The 26,645-nt window shown below is 49.0% G+C and overlaps 1 protein-coding gene across 1 annotated transcript; it reads right to left on the bottom strand.

Annotated features, from left to right (window-relative positions):
• Window positions 1-7,452: 7,452 nt before the first annotated feature.
• LOC144175415 (uncharacterized) lies at window positions 7,453-26,196 on the bottom strand. Its single transcript, XM_077704494.1, has 5 exons — window positions 26,191-26,196; window positions 20,636-20,870; window positions 18,440-19,091; window positions 8,088-8,181; window positions 7,453-7,533 (listed from the first exon to the last, which is right to left on the bottom strand). The coding sequence occupies exons 1-5, from the start codon at window positions 26,194-26,196 to the stop codon at window positions 7,453-7,455; spliced, it is 1,068 nt and encodes a 355-aa protein (XP_077560620.1).
• Window positions 26,197-26,645: the final 449 nt, after the last annotated feature.

The raw sequence follows: 26,645 nt of genomic DNA, 5'->3' as shown, positions 1-26,645 counted from the left end.
TCCAGCTCTGCCTTCCCTTCGCGCACCAGCGAAGGGCATAAAAATCTTGTCCGTCCCTCGATTGCTCTCTCGCCAATCACCGTCGTCGGAGACAGCCGTAGGAGACATCCGAAAACGCTCCCGAATCCTGACTAAGATTGAGACGAGAATCATTTCTCGTACCCATCTATGCAGACCAGCGAGTCCGCACAAGCACTTTGAGGTTGCCACCACGGCCCTGCAGCGTGCGTAGACATCACCGTGCGGGGGAACGAGAGTCCCGACCTTCCCGGGCCAAAAGAGCAAGCGCACCCCGCGCACCCCGGCCACAGAGGGACAGGTTCCCGTCTCCGAGACGAAGCGCCAGCGCCGCCGTCCTGACCCGCTGCTACGAGTCACATCATTTCACTGGGTGGATGCGTCGCCACCAGCCAAACTTCACTGCTGATTTAATTGTTTCTATATTGCCTCTTTCCCCCTCAACTCCATGTATACCCACTTAGTTGGTAGCGCGACGCTATCCCCTTATCGGAAACATCACACGTACATGATTCCAAAATTGGATTTTCGATATCTTCGATTTGTTCTTTTTACTGCTTATTAGAACGTATTAGGAACGCTAGACCTGCCTTGGTGGCTACATATGCGGCAGACGAATTCTAGGGATGATACGGCCCCAAAACGCTGCGCACGAGGGAGTCCCAAGACCCATTCCAGTTGCGTTTTTCTCTTTTTTGCGTTTTTTTTGCCTACGCCTGTGCTTCTAAACCCCAATGCTTGCTTCAAAAACTGTTATAATACAGCAGAGATATATCTGGTATTATATTTGATAGTCGAAGCCAGTTTGTTAGAAACCGTTTTTACCTGGTTTGGCTAGAAAATTTCACTATCGTCACACCTCCCGATATTAGGAGCTCTCATTTGTCGCTATTTTTCATTCGTGCTATCCCATCACTTTCCGGTTACTCTGTTGCTCCAATTATGAACTTCCAACATACATAGCAAAACACAATATCATGCCAATTTATTTAAAGTGTGCGACAGATAACATCCGCAGTCTTCGGTTTTTCACGTCAAAAGTGGGGTGGGGGCGGAGCGGGCTGATAGGACCAATTTATTTCTTTTTAAAATAGCCAATTATAAAATGCAGCCGCAGTTTGCTTTTTCGATTTACAGTCGTAGAGCTATGCCTTTGCGCTAAGAGATTCTGGGATTGTGGCCTGCAATGCCAACAGTGCATTTACACACCGTCTGCCGACTACGCAGGCGGTTCCTGCACTATACAATGCATTTTACGACAGAGTATACGGTTGGTAAACAAGTTCACAAGAAATGTTCAAGGAGGTAGCACAGTGACTGCGCCAGCGGGGAGTAGAACAACGCAGAAACACGACAGGACGTCAGCTTCCCGAAATTAAAAGTGGCATAAATTTCAAAGCAACTGTAGCCCCACGGATATATTCATGATCGCATCAATTTGTACCAACCTGCTGTGGTTGTATAATGCATTTAAAATGTATTAATGACACAGCAACAGCCAGATTGCGCTTGCCTGTGCTCGTTCTAAAAACACAACGACCCCTGCTCAAGGACAAAAAAATAGATCCAATCCACGTTGTGAAGGTGGTTGGAAAGCAAACCTTCAAACGACACCCACAAAAATTGTCCATGCGACGTCACTTGAATTCACACACGTGACTCTACCAAGAGCGTAACCAGAGATTCTGCCAGCCGTTACCTGCAATTTGTGGAGGCGGCGTCCCGAATGCAGGAGCGTCGGCCAAGGCCAGGCTAGAGCGGCGGGGGACGCCACCACCGTAGCCCGGCCGTACGTCGGCAAACAAAAAACGGAGAGGAGCGTCTTTCGAAATGTGAGACAGCGGAACCTATACTCGGGGACAACTTTCTGTGGCAATGGAGACAAAGCTACGCGAGGGGGGGGGGGGGGGGGGGTGACTTCTTTGCGTTACTGCGCCAAAGTAGTTCCCAGTAAACTAGTTTCGGTTTCGGTTTCGGCGTGACGCATACGCATTTGCTACAGTTCGTTTCTTCGCATGAGCTCTGTGGTTGAGTGCGCTGAAACGCAATCACCAATCATGCAGGCATATTGACGTCTGCTTCTCTACGCTTCATTTGATTCTAAGCAAAAAGCCAACGCTTTCACTGGAGAACTCGCACCGACCTGATATATTATAACGTGGACGGTACCGTCGAACTCTGAACCGCCCAGAAAGGCTGTGAATTTTGTCAGCGCAGCTGTTTTGAGGGCGGCACTGATATTTAAACTCTTCTTTAGCCGAAAATTGGTCAGCACAACGGGCACGTGTAGCAGGCTTATGTATCGCATGCTCGCTATACCGTTAGGGCAGCAGGCGCACACTACGGCGCGAAGTGAAATCCCATTTGGATCGCGCTGAGTTAGGCAGGCCCCAAGAAGTTTCGGTGACCCGCAGCTTGGAAAGCGTATAGGGGAAGCTCGCGCTGCAGAACCCATGAATCCTGCGCTCAATCCCCACGCCTTCCTATTCCAATATCTTTGATGAACATCATGCAGGCTTTTGAGCGTGTCTCGCTATACTACGTGCCGCAGGTTTCATACCTGATTATAGCAGTCGTACTGCAGTGGCTAAGTTGCCTATTTACAGCATAAAGGCGTGTCAGCACTTGGACGCCTCAAAAACGTAACGCTGTCTAAATATCTGCGCAGTTAGCCTGGTCGTAAAGTTTCAAAACAATTGGTCACTAAACATTTCGCCAGTAAGGTGGTCACTGACATATAAAAGTACATTGCATTAGCTAACTTTGCAAAACGCCAATATATCGAGCCGTTCGCAGATTGGTGGTTAAGCCACCTCTTTCCATTTTTTAATGTGTGATCACTCGCACACTTGGCTCACTTGCCGAAAAAAGCACCGTCTCCAGAACCCCGAAACTGGGCCTGTCAGCAAAATTTTATTTGGCTTCCAAACCAGGCAACGAAATTCTCGTTGGCTGCGTATAGCCGCTAACTCCTCATCAACATTCCAATTGGCTGCAACAGCCTCCTTTCTTTGTCACTTACATCAATGTTGTGGGAGCATGGCTGGCTTTACATTAAAAAATAGGTGGCTGGTATTCATGGCTGTAAATTTAATTTTGGCCTCACCTTGCTCTTCTTGTTCCCAAGCCCAACACGTGGGTTCACCAGTGATGGTCCTGCCCGTCCAATTCACCAATTTTCATTTGGCGGCGACGTGACACCCCACCATCGCTAAAGTGCTCCAAAATTTCGCAAAAATGTACAATTTTGTGGCTATGGCCAGGATTTGCACACAATTGCAAAACCAGCAGTAAAACTCCGACACTCAGGGCTGCAACTGCCAATTGCAAACAGTTTTAGATCGGTACACCGTGAGCATTAGTCAGCAGGTATAATGTGTGCTACGTGAAAAATTGAAGCAGAAGAAAGAATGTGTTTTGTTTCATTTATTTATTTCCTGCATAATCAGCTGTACAAAATCTGGAAGCCACTCCAAGCAGTCACACAACCACAAACATGCACACGAACTCCAGTCACAGGAGTAAACCTTTAAAACCGTGGTCCCATCTTTCAAGCCCACTTGAGCACTAAATCCACGCAGCCACGTATTTTCAAAGAAATATTTCTGGCTCTGTTTGCAGTTATTAGCAGTCACTGAGTACGGTGTACAGTAATTTCTTCATGATAAATGTAAAAACAACATAGATATACCAGACATTGCCCCACAAACATGACAAAGTGACACTGCTCATCGCCATGTCAGTGAACATTTCCGTAAATTCTGTTTCATGAGAGCGTGCCGTTACCTTTCGGGTGTTCGACCTCATATGCCAGGGCCTCGGGAAGCTAGTATTTTTACAAAAGCTAAGGCTGGTACCAGGGAAACCCACAGCGTTTCGACATTTGAAAGTGAGGCGTTGACGATTCGTATCACTCCTTGCCAATTAGCCCTGTAAATACGCATATAAAAGAAATTATTTGAGCCGGAAATGGTCTTTTACTTGAGAAATCTACTCTCTGTAGTCGAAAAGACCAACAAAACATGAGCAAGTAAGTACAAATGATTACCTTACTGACATTGTGCTACTGATGGTAGTATATTTTTTCCAGAAGACTGAAAGAATTGCAAATGATGGACAACTCAACAATGCATTTCTGGATGCCATCACTACCATCTCGCAGTTTTTGACACATAATTCTTCCAGTATTGTCATTTCATGCACAGGTAACTGCTATTTACAAAGGCTGTTTACAACCACTTGGGTTGTAATCAAATTTTCCCATTGCATTTCTTATGGGTGAAACAGTATACGTGACGTTCCACTCCTCACTGCTTGCTACCAGCGTTCGTCATCACGTTCCATTTTATGCATGACAAAGGTACAGCAAGTGCCTTTGCTGCCACCCACAACCGACCATCTGAAGACTAATTCGCATACTGACAACAAGCACTCTTAATGATTGCCTGGTGCTGCACAAATCCAGCACCGTATGAGCAGCTACCTCCTAAGTTGCTAAAGGTAAACAAGGTGTCCTGTAAGTTGTTGCATCCAAGCAGCACCACATAAATCAACAGAGCGTACTTCCAGAGTCCTTCAATGCCTTTCTGGTCGTGAAAATTCGCCATCACGCTATGGGAGAGCTTCGTACGCTGCCGCGCCTCGGCGCTGGTGTTGATCGGAGGGAAGCCGGGGGCGGGGTCAGAGCGCGTTTGGCAGAGAACGGACCACGGAGTAAGATAAAAGAGACGCTCGCCGCCTTATCAGCAGTGCGGTTTCGCTTTACGTGTCGTGGTCTGCTCAAACGGACTTATCATTTTGTGAGTGGCAAAAAAATTTGGTGCGAACGGGCATGCTGCTACTGCGTTCCTGCCTCGCCGGTCTGGCTACAGAGCAGCGGCGGCCACTCGATGCCCTCCGATCTGCGGTGGCGCCACTCGCGGTGGCCTTTGTCCCCGTACGAAACTTGGCCGGGAGTTTCAAGACCAGAAAAGCATTGAAGGACTCTGCTACTTCCAAGCTTCTGACCACGAGAAAGTAAAACGAAGTACCTCGTGACTTGCCCCACAAGGCCATTACCAGATAACCAATAAAACTCACTTCCAGGCTGATGATGATGAAGGTTTGATTTTATTTGCGCAATGCCGACACGGGCAAAGAGCGCCAAACAGAAAGTTATTTGATGAGGAGAGAACACGAAATAAAATCAGTTAAAAACTATGAGTACGGCTGGTGTAAAGGGCCAGGGTGAAGAACAAGAGTGGTTAAAAAATAAATAAGGTGGCTGGTGTATAGGACCAGGGATAAAACTATGGGTGGTATGAGATGAGTTGTAAAAAGTGAACTTCTGATAGGAACTGAAAGGTGCGCTGAACAGAAAACATGGCATCGTCTCCAAAGAAGTATGACGGGTGTGGTGGAATATGTCGTGTGTGTAGTTGTGGGAAGTGTTTGCGTCGTGTAATGTCGAGTGCCTTACATTGTATGAGGATGTGGATCACGGATAGGGCCTCTCCGCACCCGCTGCACAGAGGTCTTGGAGATCCAGTGAGCAGGTGCGAGTTCGTTGCGTGCGTATGCCCTATCAGTAATATTGCCAAGGCGACGTCTATGTATCTGTTGCGTGTATCGGAGGTGTACGGTCCCAAGTGTGGTTTTATTACATGTAACTTGTTGTCTGTTTGTTCACTCCAGTGTGTTTGCCATGTTTTGCGAAGTTGTTGTTTGATGTGTGGTTTCACGTCGGTGTAGGGTAATGTGGTGATGTCTACTGCATTCGAGAGTGTAGCAGCAGCGGCCATTCGATCCGCGGCTTCGTTCCCGACTATACCACAGTGGCCAGGGACCCAGCAAGGACGAGTTCAAATTTGTGGACATATACCGACATAATACCTTTGATGATAAGATTTACAACGTGATTTTTTGAAGACTTTGTTGATGACAATGCCCGCACAACACTGAGGGAATCTGTATAGATAATGGATTGTGGGGTGTGGCTTTGGAGTATAGGATTAACAACAAGAAGTACACCATAAGCCTCTGCCGTAAAGATACTTGTATTACTGTTAAGAGTTCTAGTGACACTAAGGCCGGGCCCATGCGCCGCGCAGGACACAGAGGTGGCAGTTCTAGAGGCGTCCGTATAAAATTCAGAACATTGATACTTCTGCTGCAAATACAAGAACTGCTGCAGGATTGCACATGTGGGAGCTCGGTTTTTATCTATATGTGTGAAAGATGTGTCGCATGATACAGGGCGGAGATGCCATGGTGCTATAAAATCTGTTAGAGAACTTTGGATTGTATCTAAAAAGGAGACAGAAAGCTCTGACACTTCCTCTCTAACTCTGTAAGAGAAGGGCGCAGAGAACGATGGTCTATTTAAAAGGAGTTCAGTCATGGATGTATCATGAAAAACTGATTTAAAAGGATGGTGTGGCATGGATGAAATTTTAAAGGCATAAAGGAGATCTGTGTATGCTCGCTGACGTTGTAGGTTCCATTTGTTGCACTCCACATAGAGGCTTTCGACCGGGCTAGTGCGGAAGGCGCCACACACCAGGCGGAGCCCGAGATGGAGCACTGGGTCCAGCATTTTGAGGGATGTTTTACTTGCTGACCCATAAACAACGCTGCCATAGTCCAATCGTTAACCTATCAAGCTGGTAAAAACACGTAAAAAAAGTTGTTTGTCAGCGCCAAAAGAAATGTGCGAGAGAACCTTCAGGATAGTCATTGTCTTTAAGCATTTATGTTTTAGTTGTTTTATGTGTGGGATAAATGTGAGCTTTAATCGAAGATTATGCCTAAAAACTTGTGTTCCTTTTTGACAGGCATCGAGACACCATTGAGTTGAATGTCTGGATCTGGCCGGATGCCACGCCTCTTGGAAAACAAAACACAAGTGCACTTCCCGGGATTAAATTTAAAACCATTGCTATCTGCCCAGCCAGCTAGCTTGTTAACACCAAGCTGGACCTGGCGCTCACAGACAGACAAGTTACAGGATTTAAAGGAGAGTTGCACGTCGTCTACATAGATTGAACAGGAAATCGACGGTGGCAGCGCCTTCCTAAGGAAATTCATTTTCACAATAAAGATTCCTCCGCTAGGGGGCCAAGCAACGCAAACCCGCTTCGCATGGGCTCCCGCATCAAAGTTGTTTCACACCGAAATACTGCCCGACACTAGCTGAAAACCCTCCCATCGGATCCGTAACGTCATCCGGCGCGCCTGGACACCACCCAAGGTCAGTTCGGTAACCTCACGGGACCACAGCCAACATCTGAAGACCGGACCACGCCACGGCGGCTGCTAGGCCTACTCAGGCCTAGGCAGCCAAAGAACAGCCACGCCGGCCTCTGGCGCTGCTCTCCGCGCCAGCTGCGCTCCGTATGCAGCCGAACCCAGCAACCATGAGCCCCGCTGCCGAAGAAACAATGGAATTCGACCCACTCAGCGGCCGAACTCTCCCAAAATATGACCCTTGGCGACAAATCCTACGAGAGCGCCAGTCGCAGAAGCAGCCGCCACCACCTGCAGTACAAGCGGGACTTACAAGTAAGCAAATACCACTACTTCGTATTCCGCCTGCGCCAAAACTCCCTGAAAGCGACTATAAGATCGTTTTTCGCCCGCGCTCGGGACTCCGAATCGCGGCATGGCCTGACAGACAACTCATGCAGAGCATCCAACAAGCTAGCGGAATCCCAGAACGCCGATTCTACGCTCAAGTCATCACGCAACCACAAGCTCAGCAAAATCTCGTCACTGTGAGCACACCAGACGAAGACTGCGTAGAAGCTCTACGGCGTATCACGACCCTGCAGCTTGGAACCGCCACCTTCGAGGTCACCGCATATCTGAAACCACCGCCCGGTACCGTTCGAGGGATTATACATGGCATTGACCCCGGCACCACACCGGACCAATTGCGCGAAGCCGTCGTCACAACTGGACCAACCATCCTAGAAGCAAGAATGCTCGGCGCCTCGACCACAGCAGTCATCACATTTGAAGGCCCACACGTGCCCTTCTACGTAAGGGCGTACGGCATACTCACACGCTGCAAACCTTATAGGCGAACGTACCAGTGCTGCTCCCTGTGTGGTGCTCTCGGGCACCGACAGGACGTGTGCCCCAATCCACAAGTGGACATTTGCAAACAGTGTCATGCAAAGAACCCTGCGCCGGACCACACGTGTAAGCCAAAGTGTCAGCTTTGTGGACTAGAGCATCTAACAGCCAGCAAGGACTGCAAACGCAAACTTAGACCTCCACCACCACCCCTCCGAGTGCGTGAACGTGAACTGAAACTTCAGGACAACCTATATCATCGATACCAACCTGTGCAGCACCACCTGCATCCTCCTGCCCTGGAAACCCGCCACCAACAACCACAGGTGAGCTGGTCGGCAGTTGCCGCTTCTCCACCCACTGCTCAAACGCATTTTCCCCCTCTCCCACTACGCGAAACACCCCAACTCCCCACCCTGTCCAATCACGATGCACAAAATGAAGCACTAAGGCAAGAAAACGCTCAGCTCAAAGCCTTACTGGAAGAAAAGTCAAACCAGTTCAACATTCTGGAGCAACAAATAGCTGAACTCCGAGCCCAAATGCAACGTCAGGTCACATCACCGGAAATAACCAGGACTATTGATAATACCAACACAGTAATTACTACAGCTCCGACCTCTGAAAACACGAACACCTCAACCACGTCACAACCGCAATACCCTCCCACAAACACGACTCTACTGTCATCATTCGAAGATCTTAAACGCTTCATTCACGACGCGGTTCAGAAGTTCCAGACCCAATACCAACAACTTGACGAGCGGCTCACGGTCATAGAGGCAAACAAGCGCAAGCGGCCCAAGACACCTAAACACAGCCCTCTACCACAGAGCCCGAAAGACCCGGCCGAATCTAACTGGGACGATGGCGAGTCTTCAATGCTCTCTACATAACACGGGTTCTGCCCCCTCCCGAAACAACATGGTTATTTGGCAATGGAATTGTCGTTCATTCCGAAATAAGAAGAGTTCATTGCTACAGTTTTCACAACAACGTTTTCCGGACATCATAGCCCTGCAGGAAGTAGACGTCAATCGGGTTGCCCTTCGAGACTACAATGCTTTTTGTACAACCCCACAGGCCCGTACGGCAATACTGGTGCGAAACACATGGACTGCCCAGCTACACGCACTCTCAACAACCATAGATTACGCATTCGTGGAGCTCCTTCCGTCCACCAAGAAACAGCCAAGCCTGTACCTTCTTAATATCTACAGTCCACCCTCTGGGCATCTACCGGGAATTAACTCCATGATAAGAGAAGCCACCATACGGGCCAAAGGAAATCAGCTGGTAATAGTAGGGGATTTTAATGCGCCTCATACGGCTTGGGGCTACGCCCGTAACACCCGCAAAGGTACCCTGTTACAGGAAGCAATCCAACAAAGTTGCTTAACCCTCTGCAACCAACCTCATACACCCACGAGAATTGGCAATAGTGTCTCCCGAGACACCTCACCAGACTTAACGCTCACGCGCAATATAACAGATTTTTCATGGCGCTGCCTCGCAGAAACTCTTGGCAGCGACCATTATATAATAGAACTCCAGATTCCAAATCGGTCACGTGGGAACCAAAGACTGGGTACATCTCGCATAACAGACTGGAAGAAATTCCGAGAAGAAACACCGGATAATCCAATCCGAAATCTAGAAGAGTGGACCAAGGAGCTGCTAGACCTCCTCAAAAAGCACACCAGAGAGCTTCCGCTGACGCAAGATTACCCCGCTGTTGACACCCACCTCCAGCACCTTTGGGATGCCCGTCAAGGACTGATGAAACGCTGGAAAAATAGAAAAACAAACCGCAAGCTTAAACTCCGCATCGCAAAACTGACTAAAGAAGCAGAAGAATACGCGAACCACTTAAGCCGACAAAACTGGACACAATTTTGCGACAAACTACAGGGGACACTTGGTACACGCAAAACATGAAATCTCCTGAGGACTCTCATGGGTACTCACGAAACCAAAACTGCCATCAGCCACCAAATTCGGAGACTTATCCATAACTACCCCGGTACTGAACAGGACTTACTTAATGAAATCATGGCACCCCTAAAGGCTACGACGACGCACAACACATCCGTGCAACCTACCTATACTGGTAACCCTAACCAAGATCTGGATGCCCCCTTCACGATACAGGAAATAGAAGCGGTAACAAGAAACCTCACTCGGAACACCGCCCCTGGTCGTGATCAAGTACCCAACAAATTACTACGCAACCTCGACCCTCTAACACTAGATCAACTATTGGACTACATCAATAGCCAATGGACAACAGGAATTTTACCACCGCAGTGGAAACATGCCGACGTCACTCTAATTCCCAAGGCAGGCAAACCTTTAGTCCCGAAGAATCTTCGGCCCATTTCGCTGACATCATGCGTAGGTAAAGTGCTGGAGCACTTAGTACACAACCGCCTTTCGACGTACATAGAGGACAACGATTACTTCCCCCACACAATGTACGGATTCCGACCACATCTGTCCACACAGGACGTACTGTTGCGGCTGAAAGAAGATGTAATTCAACGGCTTTCAAATCAGCACAAATACTCTATATTGGCAATTGACATTAAAGGAGCATTTGATCACGTCTCGCATTCGGCCATACTGCGAGGCTTGAACTCCATACATTGCGGGGAAAGACTATACGAATACGTCAAAGCCTTCCTCACCGACCGCACCGCCACTATAGGCATTGGACACCTACGATCTGATACATTCCCAGTATGCCCAAAAGGAACACCGCAAGGCTCGGTAATCTCGCCATTGCTTTTTAATCTGGCCATGAAAGACCTGCCTCCACAGCTCCTAAACATCCCGAACTTACGGCACGCCATTTATGCCGACGACCTCACACTGTGGACACCGACCGGCTCCATTGGAGAACAACAAGAAGCCCTACAAGACGCAATAAATACAACGCAGGAGTATTTACGCGCCCGAGGCCTCCAGTGTGCCCCTGAAAAATCAGCCTTGCTAACACTCCGTAAACGGCTATCCAAAAAGAACGCGGACACAATACCAGACCCTACAGTTACCATCGATGGACAAACCATCCCCAACGTACCGCACCTGCGTATTCTTGGCTTGACGATTCCCAGAGACGGATCAGGATCGCAAACCATCTTACCACTTCAACGCACTGTTACCCAAATAATGCACCTTATACACAGGATTTCGCAAGGACGCTCAGGGCTGAAAGAAAAGGATACTATCCGCATAATACAGGCTATTCTCATCAGTCGAATTGCTTACGGAACACCCTATCTAAGTCTGAAACCCGCCGAAATTGCCAAGCTTAATGTTATGATACGACAAGCATTCAAAACAGCACTCGGTCTCCCCCCGAAAACCTCGACAAAGAAGCTCCTGCAACTAGGAATATCCAACACCTGGGAAGAAATATGTGAGGCACATCAGACTTCCCAATTCCGCCGACTACGCCTCACCACTGCCGGCCGCTTCACTTTATCTCAACTTGGCTACCCCGTTCCTTCTCAGCAGGACCAGAAAACGCGCATCCCACCTATCATCCGACAGAACATACGGATAGCACCGATCCCCCGTAATATGCACCCCGAATACAACAAAGCAAGACGGCAGGCTCGAATCGGATACATCCGCAAACGGTTTCAACATGTGCCGACCACCAGGTACACAGACGCATCGCCCTACCAGGACCAGCCGGCTCACGCAATCAGCGTAATCGACGCAGCAGGAAAAGAGCTATCGGCAGCGACCGTCCTAACAAAGTCAACGGAGATAGCAGAAGAAGCCGCAATTGCCCTCGCAGCCACCACTGGAAAAGAGTACATCACCATCATCACCGACTCACAGACGGCGTGCCGCAACTACTTAAATGGAAGGATTTAAAAACCCGCTCTGCACATACTGCAACGACACCCCCAATTGCCAAGCATAGAAATCGTATGGTCGCCCGGACACACCGCCCTCGAAGGAAACGAAGCGGCTCACGCCGCAGCCCGAGAACATTCACACCGGGCCGTCTCCGAGAGGGAACCACACGAACAGAGAGATTCATATCCCAAGTCTATGCCTCTTCACACATACGCAGAAATATTATCACACTACAGACAGGCTCGTCGCAAATATCCAGCGCCGGACCACCGACTAGCCAAAGAAGACGCCACCACGCTACGGAGACTCCAAACAAACACTTATCCTCACAACAGCATACTTCACGCCATGTACCCGACACAATACACTGCCAGCTGCAAATACTGCCCGCAGACAGGCACCCTATACCACATCGTTTGGGAGTGCTCCCACACGCCACAGCTCAAACCAAACCCCAATCCCTCCTTTCAGCAGTGGGTGGAGATGCTGACCAGTTCTGACCTCTCCGACCAGCAAACGTTGGTCGAGAGAGCGAAGAAGGCCGGTAGCCTCCAAGGGGTCCTGGACTGAGGACTCCTCTCACCGGGCGGGTGCCCCTGACAAGAGCACCTTGCTGTTTAATAAAAGTTTATTCCTCCTCCTTCACAATAAAAAGGGTGCAACTTAAAACTCCACCTTGTGGCACTCCATTTTCCAGCACATGAACCCTAGAGAGTGCAGTTCCAACTCGCACACGAAAGGTTCTTTGAGACAAGTAGCTGGCATGTGTGTTCATCATGTTACCTGTTATGCCGAAGGACTTCAGATCGCTTAGGATGTCATACCGCCACGCGGTATCGTACGCTTTTTCCAGATCAAAGAATACCGTCATACAATATTGTTTGTGGAGGAAAGCATCCTTTATATAGGACTCGAGCGCGACGAGTTGGACGTTGGTGCACCGCCCTGCCCTGAAGCCTGCCTGACAGCTCTCGAGAAGACCATTGTACTCAAGAAAGTACACGAGCCTCCTGTTTATCATCTTCTCGAGGAGCTTGCACAGGCAGCTTGTAGGGGCGATGGGCTGATAGCTAGCGGGAGAGGAAGAAGGGTCCTTCCCTTCCTTCAGAAAAGCCACTACTATGGCCTCCCTCCAAGAGCGAGGAATGTGCCCCGAAAGCCATATGTTATTGAATAGATGTAGAAGTGTTTCAAGGGTGTCTGAGTGTAGATGTTGTATCATAGTGTATGTGATTTTGTCTGCACCTGGAGCTGAAGGCTTACATGTTGTCAGGGCTGCGTTCAGCTCATGAATTGAAAAAGGAGAATTGTAAGAAGTGTGCGACTTGTTGCTATCACGCAGGGACTTCTTTTCCGCAGATATTTTGAGTTTCATGAAAGTGTTTGTGTAGTGTGCCGAACTGGACACGTGTTCGAAGTGTTGTGCAAGTGTGTTAGCCTGGTCTTCCAGTGTGTCCCCTGTTGTACTAACCAGGGGCAGGCTGTGTGTCTGTTGTCCTTTTAGTTTTCGTATTCGTGGCCAGGCTTTGTGTGTGTCAGTGTATGAGTTGATGGAAGTGAGGAAGGTGTGCCAACTCTCTCGTTTTGCCTCATGGCGCACACGTTTTCCTAACGCCTTGGCCCGTTTGAACAAAATAAGGTTACCCGACGTGGGGTACCGACGAAGGATACCCCACGCCTTGTTCTGGGCCTCTCGCGCCCGCCTACAGTCCTCATTCCACCACGGCCTCCTCTGGTTGCGCGGGGTACCAGAGGCGTGGGGAATGGACTTTTCGGCGGCGTCGAGGATGTGCGCCGTGAGCAGTTGGGTTGCTTCTTCAACGTGTAGGTGTCATATGGATGTGTGGTGTAGTTTGGATGTCTCAGTAAATGTATTCCAGTTAGCTCTTGCTTCGTTGAAACTGTTGTGGGAAGATGGACTGCATGGGCCTTTACCTATATATGTTAGTGAGGTGGGGAAGTGGTCACTGCCATATGGGTCAGTGCCCACACCCCACTCAAGACATGGAAAGAGAATTGCCGAACCAATAGCCAAGTCAAGATTTGAGTATGTATTGTGTCCTATGTTATGGTATGTAGGCTGTTTCTTGTTGAAAATGCATGCTCCAGAGGATGTTAAAAACTTCTCTATCAGGCGACCTCAGGCATCCGTGCGAGAAGAGCCCCAAAGAGAATTGTGTGCATTGAAGTCGCCTGTTAGGATGTATGGTTCAGGAAGCTGGTCGATCAGCGCCTCAAAGTCAGAGCTCAGAAGTGCAAGATCAGGAGAGATGTAGATGGAGCATACCGTTATCAACCTATTAAATAATATTGTGCGGACGGCTACAGCCTCAAGGACGGTGTTCAAGGTGACAGGGTGGTCGCTAAGGATTTGCGGGCAATTATGGCCACACCGCCAGAAGATTGTGTGCAGCCATCCTGTCTTTCCTGTATACCAGGTAACTATTCAAGAAATTTGTGTGTTTGGAATTAAGATGTGTTTCCTGGACACACATTAAACTTGGCTGGTTAGCATGCAGAATCTCATGCACATCGTCAAGATTATTCAGAAGGCCTCTGCAGTTCCATTGAACTATGTTTTCTCTTCCCATTATGATGTGTTAGAGCTACTGGAGTGTGATTATTTATGTAGGGTCTTTCGGGGCTTGCACTCTTGGGAGGGGCTTTTTTGTCTTCTCTGCTGACCTGGACGTCGCAGCCCGTTCCTTCCGTTGCGATGAAAGCCGGAAGGGCTCGACGTCCATGTCGTCATCTGAAGGCAAGGGGGTGCCCAGCGGACTGGGCCCGCTTGACGTGGTACCCTTTCGGGTGTTCTTTGCCTGCGCTGCCAGTGCCGAAGGCGTGGGGAGCACCACAGGTGGCACAGGCAGTGAGGCGGGCGAGGGGGTCGCTGCGGCTGCCTCCGTCTCCATCTCCGTGCCCTTGCGTGTGCTTTGGGCCGGCGGAGAGGAAGCAGTGGATGCAGCGGCATCCCCAACAGACGTTGTTGCCACCACAGCCGCTGCTGGGTGAGCGAGCGGTGCGGAGGCGGGTTGGGCTGCCATAGGCAACCCAGGGGGAGGGGGTGGGACTAAGTCCGACTCGCGGTACTGGGTCCCCGCCGAAACCAAACGCCGCTCCGCCCCCCGGCGAGCTGCGTCAGCGTACCTGCCCAGAGGGAAGGAGGCGAACCTCTTTCACGCCTCTGGGAAGGTGATGTTTTCGGTTATCTTAAGGTTAATGACTTTTTTTTCAAGATGAAACTTTTCACAAGCGCGAGAGTATGTTGCGTGTGGACCCTGGCAATTCGGGCAGGTGAAGTTGGTTGCAGTGCAGTTGTCGGGGAGATGATTGTGCTGGGCGCATTTGGCACATGTTGTTCTGCCTCGACAGGAGTTGGTACCATGCCCGAACCTCTGGCACTTGAAACAGCGCCTCGGGTTCGGTTTGTACGGCCGGACAGAACAACGGATGAAACCTGCGTTGACATGCTCGGGCAGTGTGCAGCGGCCGAAAGTCAGGATCAGATGTTTGGTGGCTATTTCTTTGTTGTCTCTCCTGAAGACGATGCGCCTTACTGCTGTCACGCTTTGGTCTTTTAGGCATTCGAGCAAATCAGTCTCTGTCTCGGTTAGGAGATCTGCCTCAGAGATCACACCTTGACAACTGTTGAGGCTGCGGTGGGGTGTGACCCTGATCTCCAGATCTGCCATGCGGGTTTGTTTCAGGAGGATTGTGGATTGCTGCTGAGTTTTAACTTCAACTAGCACTTCACCAGTTCTGAGCTTTTTGGCGTCATATGTTTTGCCGATGATACCTTCAAGGTATTTAGAAACAAGAAATACAGATTGAGAGGAAACCGGCTTCGATTTGTCCACAGATTCAATGATCAAAAAACGAGGGTAGTTATCTGGCTTTGGGAGCGAGATAGAAGGCAAACAAGGAAAAGATACTTCGGTGCGGCCCCTTTTAGGGGGCCTATCACGGTTGGGGGGGGGGTTTGAAGATACCATATGGCATAGTACAAAAGCAGGGAGACGGGGGTACTTTCTCCTTTGACCTTACCCTGGTAGTCAAAGAGGTCCCGGAGCTCCCTGCCTGGTAGACAGGCAGGGAGCCCATCGGCCGGAGCTTGACCAAGGCTCCGACGGCCACCGATCGTGGTTTCTAACCCTCCACCTATAAACACATCGCCACGGTTGGATCCAGCTTATGTTTGGGGGCTCGGGGTCCGCGGTATCGCCAGTAGCGTCACCAAGATTGCTCAAGGTGCCCCGTGCGGGTCACTTCCAAGCTGCTGGGCATCAAAAAGGTAAATAGGGTGTTCTGTAAATTGCCACACAAAAGCAGCACCACATAAACGAACAAAGCGTACTTCCAAGCTTCCGGTCAACAGAACCGTAAACAAAGCACCTTGTCACTCGCCACACACGACCAGCACCACATAAGTCAGCGCACACCGGTTTCATCACAGTTCCTCTACACCGCTCATTTCGCTGTCACTGCAGTCACTAGAACTACTGGAGTCGGAACCTAGTGGAATCACGACGTTGTCGATTCTGGTGTCGATTGCACCATCCCGCTCCCAGGCCTCTTTCTCAAGACGCTCCACATGAGCGCAGTCCCGGACCCAGTTTTTGCGAGTCACGAGGGCGATGGCTTCGTTGAGTAGTCGTTCAACTACCGCGAGAGTGAATGAAGTGTTGTTGGCAGCAATAGACCCCTTAACCTGGCTCTACACCATTGCAAAAGGGTTGAATTCACAGTGGTAAGGAGGAAGCCGAACAATGTCATCACCAGCAACTCTGGCCAGGGCTTCAATCCGGTATCCAAAAAACTTGTGTTTGTTCTCATTAACCAGCCGAAGGAGCTGGGGCTTTAACTGGTCATCACACCACGGGATGTTTTTGCAGTCTACCAAGACTGAATGTCGGCCTTGCCCCACAACATCGAGGGCAGCTTTTCGGTCTGAACACTCTGGTACGGAGCATTTTTCATGACAATAAAACTGCGTGGCTCAATGTTGGATAGACGTTGTTCTGCGAACCACTTCTCAAAGCGTGGGCCATCCATTTGACTGTGGTAGTCAGTGGAATCACTCTTTGACGCACAGTAAATGAGACATGCCCCGTCCACAAAGCCCTTCACACTTCCAGCATGTAGGACAATGAGCCGACAACCTTTGCCACTTGGTGCACGAAGCCGAATAGTTAGACCCTTGCGAAATGCGCCTTCACGGGATGACACAGTGGTGTCCTCCCACAACGTGCCTTTGGTAGGCCCAGCATTGACCCAAGTCTCGTCGAGGTAGTATTTAGTCCTACGAAAATGAAAGGAATACGTGTCAGCTTTTCTTTGGGGAGCGGGGTTAGTTAAGACAGAGAAGGCATTGATTGCTGGCACCTAACATCATTCTACTACGCACGCAGGTATGTTTAGTTTTTGGTGGCACCGCAAAATACCAAAATAAAAAAAGTTCGCACAACGTACAACACATACATGGCTAACGAAATCCAGTCATTGAGTGCTATTCATTGTGGGGATCGCGACTTTCACGCGAACCCCTTTCTGGCTAGCTTCCCATCGTGGACGGCGTTGCCCAACGCGCCTCGCCTACGCGACGGGAGCCATACGAGAGGGCGCCAGCGATCAGAGGGTTTGTTGTCACCAGGGTGGAGGCGTTGACCCTTTCCCCTCTGCCTTACCCGAGAACCAGTTCTTCCTCGGCACTAGCGCCACCAAATGGCGAGGTCTGGTGGGTTGTCACATGACGAGAGGACGCTCTCTTGTCTTGGGGACGCGGTAGCGAGCGGACGTTTCGGCGCGCCGGTCCGGACCTGGGGAACGCGCGACAATGGGACGCGTCCGGGCGAGCTGGGAGACTGCAACCGCTCTCGCACGCGCAGCGCTCCGCTGCTCCGGTATGCCATCGGTGAGTCAAACCATCTCGATATCTAGCGATGTTTAATGCCTCGCTCACAGTGTTACCGTTATGGCCTACGATGAGTCTGTATGCAGTGTATTTGATTTGCACATTGCAACAAATGCTGCCGTTGGAGTCTTTCCCTGTCGCCCCTACATTTGTCTGTCTCCGCAAACAACGGACACGTCCGCAGCCGGCGCTCCCAAGGCATGTTTGTTGAGCGCCGATGTCTGCGGGGTGGGAAATACGTAGTGTATGAAATGGAGAATTCTCACACCACCCATTATTATAACATGTCGATGCATACTTGTCCCTTCACTTGCTGAACCAGAATAGCATGCAAAATACGAAAAAGAGGCAGGGATACAGAAAAACGCCATGAAACAAGTAAAGTGAACGCCAGTATGCATGCGGAGAGGCGTTGATAAGTAACTCTCATCAATAAAATATTTGGCTGTGCGAGAACTTCCATCGTTATTTTTTCTTGTTACATTTCAACTGTAAAATAATGTTACATACAAAACTTTTATTTTAATCGCCAGAATTGACACTTATCTATCTGCCCGCCAAATTGAAGCAGTAACCACGTACCGTTTCTGCTTTCGCATTTCTCGAATGGTCCGCAGATATTTCCGCCACCACACGATGATGTCCTCCCTTTCCAGAAGCGCAGAGTTACGTTTTCGCTTCCGAAAAGCAAATCCAATGTCATTCAGAAGCCGACGCATCGTTCTGACACCCCGCTTCAGCAGCCCCATGTCGGGGTCGCTGGTCACATCGCTGAGGATCTTTTCTTCATTTGGCGCCTCGTTGCGAATGAAGTACTGATGCACTTTCCGTCGGAGAGCACCAAGGGCGAAGCTGCCGTACCGCTGTACTCTTGTCTTTCCTGTAACTGCAGGCGGTTTCCCAGTCGACGAACTAAGCCTTTTGCGCTTTGGGGACTTCGGGGTGCCACGCAAAACCTCATTCTTGAGCCATGCGACCATACGCTCGCTTACGCCTTTAAGCTGGCTAACCGAACGAAATGCGGAAACGACGGGGAGTCCTGACTGCGTCAGTTTCACTTGGGCGTACACGTTGTAGACAACTTGCTTGGTCTGTTTTGACAGCTTTTGGTTGTGAAGCTTTTTGAAAATTGTTTGGGGCGATTTAAGTGGCGGGCTATCGGACGGAATAGTAGCTGCTGTCGACGAAGACGCCATTTTTTTCCTGAAGAGAACCTTCGTGCCACCAGTGGTAACTTCACCAACCAAACAAAACCGAAAATTTAAAAAAAGTAACGCTTACTGGCGATTGTATTCTAGCGATTTGTTGGCATTGTCAATGCAAGGCTAAAAAAAAGAAATATATGTTTTTGAATTGCACAGGTTCTGCGCATTGAATATTGTTTGTAGAACTACTTCCAGCTGCGCAGCGAAATGTCGTGGTTCGGCCGGCCACTTAACCCCCCCCCCCCCCTCGCGTAGCTTTGTCTCCATTGCGACAGAAAGTTGTCCCCGAGTACAGCCATCCTGGTGTGCTAGCTCGGGGCCTACACCACCGCGTGACACAAGCGTAGACACCGAAACAATTCGGCATGTGAGCTTAGTTATTCCCATGTATACCGATACTAGTTTATAGTTTAGTAGAAACTAGTTAGTTTAGTAAATTCGAGAATCGCGAGAAGGCTGCACGAACTTTTATAATCGCTATTTATCAGGACCTGTTGCTCCTTCCGCCTTCTGTAATACCTCTTAAAACACAAACTAATTGTTATTCATTAGTCTAGAAAACGGAGTCCCATTCGTGGGAAGCAGTGCGCAAAAGTTAGAGTTTCTCTAGCGGCCGGATGCCTGTATGTGGTCTCTACATTTTGTTTTAATGCCATTCAAACCAATTATTAACGTATATTTGCCGTACGACCACTTAATTCCGACGGATACGGGTTACTCAAGAGGTGCTGTCGAACAAGTTATTCAAGCCACGCGAAGGAAGCGCGCAATGGACGCGAAGCACGCCAGAACAGGCCAAAAACAACCGTTGCTAAAGCTGACAACACAGCCGTCACTCCAATGCGCCCGCCGGTGCGAGCAGCCGGCTGTGCGCAGGGAACGCTGGGTAATAGCGCCCTATCGCCGCGCCATCTACACTGTGCTCCGGGAGTGAAAACCACCTTCTCCGTACCCATCCGCGTTAGGAGTTTCTTGTCCCGCACGCCACAAACCAATCGTTGGTTGGCAGAGGTAGAAACCTGTGCTTTAACCCTTTGACGCCCAGCGTTGCTCAGGACCAACAACTCAAACAATATTTTTTTTTACTCTCGCACTTTATGGTTTTTTCAACATTTAACACCATCTATCGACAGACAAAGGATCCCGGATTTTCAAAAATTCAAGAAGAGAGCGCAGCGCGTTCTTCCATGCGCTAAAAAATATTGTTTACGCGTGTCAACCGGCATCGAGCCCGGGTGGCTCAATGAGCTAGCGACAGGTAAGCGAAATTTCGAAATTACGTTGTTATGACAAATGATAGCCACAGAAACTTTACGTTATTCTCTTCACTTCAACCATAAATCATGCTTATGAAGGTAGCTCTCTTGTTCAAGTGATATATGGGTAGTCGGTGCCCAGTGTTTCCCAGTGCCCAGTGTGTCCTAGTGTCCGTCCTAATTAACCAAATTTTTTTTTACTTCATATATTTTTGATGTGGGAAGTCCTTTTAGATCATAAAAAACTTCTCACACGCTTAAGCAAAATAATTAAGTTTTGGGCATCAAAGGGTTGAAAGGCCTCTGGTCTAACTCACCAGGAGTGGCGTGGACTTGAGCGCTCACTACTGTCCCTATGTTATTAGTGGCCGCGCAGTGGTACCGGGCCTCGTGCACGTCTCGGCGGAACTGCTGCGCACGGAACGGCAAGAACACGAGCGAGCCGTCGCTCCCTCGCACGTGCCTCAGCCGGCTCACGTCGGCCGCCTCGTCGACATCTTCGGTCAGGGAGCGGATGAACGGGGCGGCATAACCGTAGGTGAAGGCGGCAGGCTTCCAACCGAAGATTTGGAGAAGAGAAGGCGAGACAGGAGCTCGCTGGTGAGGCGCGGGTCCTGGACATTGCTTCCGCCGGAACCGTTCACGTCAGAGGAGTCGTGAGAAGTGGCGAAACGTAGTTTCCGGACGCCATCGGCTAGTGCACAAGCGCTGCGCACGAAGAAAAGCAGAGGGTAAGAAGGCAGCGTTAAAGGACGAATTTTAACAGCGGAGCTCTTTAGCCTGTGCTTGGTCTGGTGGCGATTGGCGGTGAGCGCGACCACAGGTGGCGCTGCGAAGCGCGCCTCCGTGACGTCGGCTTAGGGATTCACGCAGTTGTCGTCTGCTTCACTCGAGCTCGCTCTACCTGCTGTTTCTTTGCGCTCGGTTGACGTCTGACGCTTGTCCGCACAAGATTTGACACGCGCATAATTTTTAAATGCAGAGCATTTCAGTAACTCACGATGTCACCCGCGTTGGCGTCCGTAGTCCGCACGCTCACTGCGCATGCGCGTCGAGTCGAGGCGATAGCGAACTCTCTCGCGAGGGGCATTGGATTGGATTCGAACACTCTCTCGCAAGGGGCATTGGATTGGATTTGATTGGATTGGCTTGGATTGAATCGGATTGGATTGGATTGGATTGGATTGGCTTGGATTGGATTGGATTGGATTGGATTGGATTTGGATTGGATTGGATTAAAGTGGATTGTGTTGGATTGTGTTGCGTCATACCCGCGGCACGTTGCGTCATAGCCGCGGCAGACGCGCTGGGGCCGGCGCATGTGCTGTACTCTCTCTTCCGCGGTTCCCTCTCCTTCTAGCGCGGCGCATATAACCGGTGTGCCGTTCTCCGGCGAAGCAACATCCGCGCTTGGCTCAAACACCTAGAGTCCACGCCGCTTTACAAGTACGCCAACGTCGTCGACTGGGACCGGCTTACGCAGTCCCCTCAACGTATATAAGCGGCGGAGCGCGCGTTCGGAATTCAGTCAAGGGCGTCTTTGCTTGGCTTTCGCTTGACGTGACGCTTTGCTTGACTCGAGTAGATGCGACGCATTTACTCACGTTCCCCCCGTGGGAAGATGCGGGCGGCTTTTTTTATCATAATAACAGACATAAAATCGCATACACTAGCTCAAAGTGTGAGTTAAAGTGCAGTTTTGCATACCGCTACGGAAGAAACATTGCCGGCGTCGGCGCATTCCTTGCGAAGCCGGTCCTGTGCGGAGCGCGAAGAGCCGGAGCTAGGGGTAAGCTTCTGTATTAAGCAATCTTCCGAACAAAGGGAACAGCCAGCTGCTAATAACCGACAACAGCAAAATTGCAAGGCCAAAACAAATACCAGGCCTTCAGGGCTGTCGGCTTTGGCAGAAGGCATTACGATTCCCGGTTATCGTATGTAAGGTAAGAGTTTTCGCAACCTTGCCGAACGCTGGAAAGTATTGTATCACATCACTTTACGTTGTCATGGCATGAAAGTATGCCGACATGCATCATGGGGCTGCAAGAACTGTGGTTGAGTTCCAAATAACCCACTGTGTGTGTAGGCGCGTGCTGGTTTTATACCACGCTTCTAACCAGTATGGAGGTTTATTGAGCAAAACGAGTCACGTCTACGGTAAAGATACAGTAACACTATGTTTATTCAGACCTGGAGGCATATTTCAGTACATTCCCTATAGCCATGTTGCGTTATAAGAAAACTGCACTCAAGAAGAGGAGGGGGAGGAGGCAGGGCGGGAGGAGGAGAACACTGTATTTAATAGTAAAATCAGTAAAATCCAGCTGATGGGTGGTCCGGGTTCTAAGTTCAGGACAAATGAGTAAGAGTTTTTTTTTTTTTTTCCAATATCGCCATCCCGGGTTTGTTCTTTACGCCCGGAAGAGTTAAGTTGACGAGAGCTCCTTGGAAATATTCATCGGTTTCGATTCTTGTAATGTATGCACGTGTACTATTTATTGCGTCGTTAGCGAGTATATTAAGCCGTAATCATGTCATACTTGTTCGGGTTGAGAGTCAGTTCGTTATGATAACAATGGTTACGATAAAAATTTGGAGAATAAAAGCCGCCTTCGGGTACTCTAGACAACGTTGCCTGGGGCGCGATCGTGGTGGCATAGCAAAAACCTTTTCGTTGTATTTGCATGTGAATAAACAACGCACGCTGCGGATATGCACTATTTGCAAGTAGCCATAACGGAAGCCAATTTGTGAAGAAGGGAATGTATGGCATGCATACAGCCTGAAGAAAGTATCCTCACAATCTTTGTGACCCTTCCAAACATCACCAAACCTAGTAATTTATTTAATTTATTTCAAAATAACCCTGAAGGCCCTCCGGCGGAGGGTATTACATACTAATTACATTACATATATTATATACTATTTACATTGGATACTAATAAGACGTTTGTGACGATTTTTAATAATTAATTAATATTAAAAGTAATACGTTAGGCACAAAAAAAACATTCATTTGATACAAGCTAACAAAAACGAAAAAAAAGACAGACGCTCTATTTCCTGCGGTGCGATGCGCGTGTACGTAGCACTAGACTGTTGAGTCGTCATAAGAGCAGCTCAAAAATACTGTAGGGAAGCCAACGCATTTTGAATGCTTATTTGTGCGCTAAACCTCGCGAAAGGACGGGTTAAACACGAGCTTCTGACCGATGCTGTGAAGAAAGTTTTCTTTCTCTCCTCGTGTGTTGCAAACTTGTGGGGGATACAGCTTGAAATTATTCAGATGTGTCAGAAGCTTGCAAAAATGACTGAATTACATGTGTCAGAAGCTGACAGAAATGACTGAATTACTAAAATACGCTTTTTGATGCCCTAACGCGTCAAGGCGGGCGATTTCGAGCACAGGCACTGCTGCCCCTCACAAGTCGAGTGTAGCAGACGAGAGGGGCGCGAGTCCCTAAGCCGACGTGAGAGCCAGGGGGCGCCACTCAAACATCTCACCGCCAATAGGAAAAAATACGAGAAAAACTGAGCGCCTGTAAAGGGTGCACAACCGCAGATAGGGTAATATAACAGTGAAGCCGGCTTTCGCGCCTACTCGAGTGTAAGCACAACGGGCAGGGAGTATGCGTATCCGCACCCATTACTATACCATTATAGAGGTGATGGTCTTTCTCGGGTTACTAAAACGCAAAAATTTGGTGCAGCTTCAATTAGTGGTGCATGGCTCCACAAACAGCGGAGCTGGAGTCGACCTAGCTTCTTCCCCCTGGGATCCAGTGTTAGTGCGGGGGACCGAGCGTCGCTGCCTCGTAAAATCCGGCTAAACTTAGCCTCACCCCTAAACACTTTGCCCAGCCTAGCGAGAACCTCGCAAGACCTAAAAAAAACGTAGAAAAGCAAAACTAAACCTAAAAAACTTACCAAAACCGGAAGAAGCTATGTCGCCCCCAGCTACGCTAATTCTCTAGCCTTCAATCATTAGTGCAAGCGGCGCCAATTTTTTAGTTCTATTGTGTATTTCGCGGAAGTTGCACACACCGGCTAGCAATTTTGAACATGCGAAAAATTAGGGCAGTTGTAGTTTACACTTTGCAAATTTTACGCAAAACAACCGTGCGGTACGCTATCGAAATTTTATTTAGACTAGGCATTCAGAAGTATGCCCACACACACGCACACGAACACACCACACAGGCGCACGCATGCACGCAAAGACGTGTGTGAATATATTATTGAACAAAACAAATTTTAGTCAAGCTAACAGAATGCCCGATGTGTTGTGCCAGCACAAATACGCCATTTTAAACACCAAGAAAACCGACAGAGAGCAGAGTTGTCTTTTTCCGCTTGTCATTAAGTTAGTCTGCCGTAACGTGTTTCTTTGGATGTTAGCCAGAACCATTGGGGAACAACCTTTAGCGCGATGGAGCTTTTCAGTGAGGAAAGACGGCAGAATTAAGCCTAAAATATGTAGATAGGTGTAATCGCTGTTTTCAACTGCAGAAACAAAAAAAAATTCTTAAGTGAAACCGTCCGTCTGCCCTGATTTCTATGCTTTTGTCCTGAAGAACTTTGTCAATCCCGTCATGCACATGTTGTCGATAAGCCTTTCTTTCGTTTCCTCTGAACTGATTTTCTTGGCTCTGGTGATATCGACAAAGAAAACAGCGCCTATAGTGGGCTGGGCAAAATTTGACAATGCGCAATGCGCAGGTGCGATTATATATGCGCTTTCGGTCGGTCGAATCGATTTCAGAGGCATCACACCATAGTGAGCTAAATATAGAGCTGTTGCGCGTACGTTTTTTCGAAAAAAAGGGCGAGTTGGCGATGCATATCGAACCACCGTGCACACAAGCAGGACGGACGACGAACAAAATGCTTTATTTGTCGTTATTCCTGTGGTCCTCTTCTCGGTTGCGACCGCTGCAGTTTTTTATACTCTCTCATCTTTTTAAAATACTTTATTCGTTCCTCGTACAAGGTTTATTTTTCCTCCTCAGTTCATCCGTCGCTATCAACGTATACCCCTCATTACGGAAATAAATGGGTAGTCCACGAAGTTTCCACGTCACAGAGCAGCAACGAAGCAACAACGCGTTGCGTGCACTCGGGCAGAAACTAGGGTTGATGTTTGCGTTGCAGCGGCCAGCATTTATCGAGTGCCCAGTTGCAACATTTCCCCTAACCACAGGTTCATCAAACATAGCTGCTTGTAATTTATTGTGTTTAGTTGTCCTTTCGAACGGGGCGTACAGGACATGAGCAGAAATAATTCAAACGCCACCAGAATGACGCATGATCGGTCGTTGAAAATATGGATCCAGAAAAAGGCGACCACGGGCGGGCAGCAACGACATTGGAGTTAGTGTGTAGTGGGCAGGGCGGAGATCGATGAATGCAACGAGAGAGAATGCAAGGCTGTTATTTTGTACTGTTGGGTTTGAGTGCCTGACCGATCAGGAGAGATCTGTTCATGGGGAAAAATGCAATTCCAATTACGAGTATTGTGCAATAGAGGAAATCGGCGGAAATCGAGGCTGTCAAATGTGGGTACACATATCTTCATTCCAAATTACCGCCTCGTGGAACACTGGGATTGATGAGTTCTAAATTTAATACGCCATTGGCATGCACATGCATTGGTGAGAATGGGGATGAATAACAGTGCGACGATAGTGTTATATCTTTGTAACGCGCCGAAGGATAAATCATACAAAATATGAATATGCCTGATCAAGCTGGACCATTCTTAGAAATGCCTTTCGGTGGTACACAAATTAAGGATACGCGCTGAAAGAGTGACGCAAACAAGTAACCTAAAAACACCGACTTCTAATGAAATTAAAAAAAATTAATGACCCACAGTCATGACTTCGTCTTAGTGTGTTTGCTAGAGATTTTCATTAAAGGTGGAGTGGGAGAGTTGCCGCGCGTCCGAGTCGTCCCTGGTCGTCGAATCTTCCCACACCTCAAAAGAGAGGAAGATGGTATATATAGGGGAAAGGGCTAGCTTAAATGAACACTTTAAGAATATAAGAATTAGGGTACCTGAGTGATTGTAGTATTTATATGAAGCAGGGTGTTGAGGGGGTACATTCGATGCAGGTAAATTGGGCGAAGGAAAATATTGCTTTGATGTCTTCAGAGTATCCCCTCTTTTTTTCTGGTGAACTTTGGGTGACGCGGAGGAAAATGTCTTGAGGAGGGTTAATGCTAGGTGACCCATCCAGAGGTGGCCACGGGAAAAGAACTCGGAGTTTTCCCGACAAGCCTGGGGGAGAAATTCGCAGGAAGGTGCGCAAAATGGGCGATGGTATT

This window comes from Haemaphysalis longicornis, unplaced genomic scaffold, assembly GCF_048455015.1.
Source record: "Haemaphysalis longicornis isolate Haplotype H1 unplaced genomic scaffold, Haemaphysalis longicornis Haplotype H1 scaffold_3, whole genome shotgun sequence".
NCBI lineage: Eukaryota > Metazoa > Arthropoda > Arachnida > Ixodida > Ixodidae > Haemaphysalis > Haemaphysalis longicornis.
Note: the sequence above shows the minus strand (reverse complement) of the source record. Positions and strands in the feature narration are given on the sequence as shown.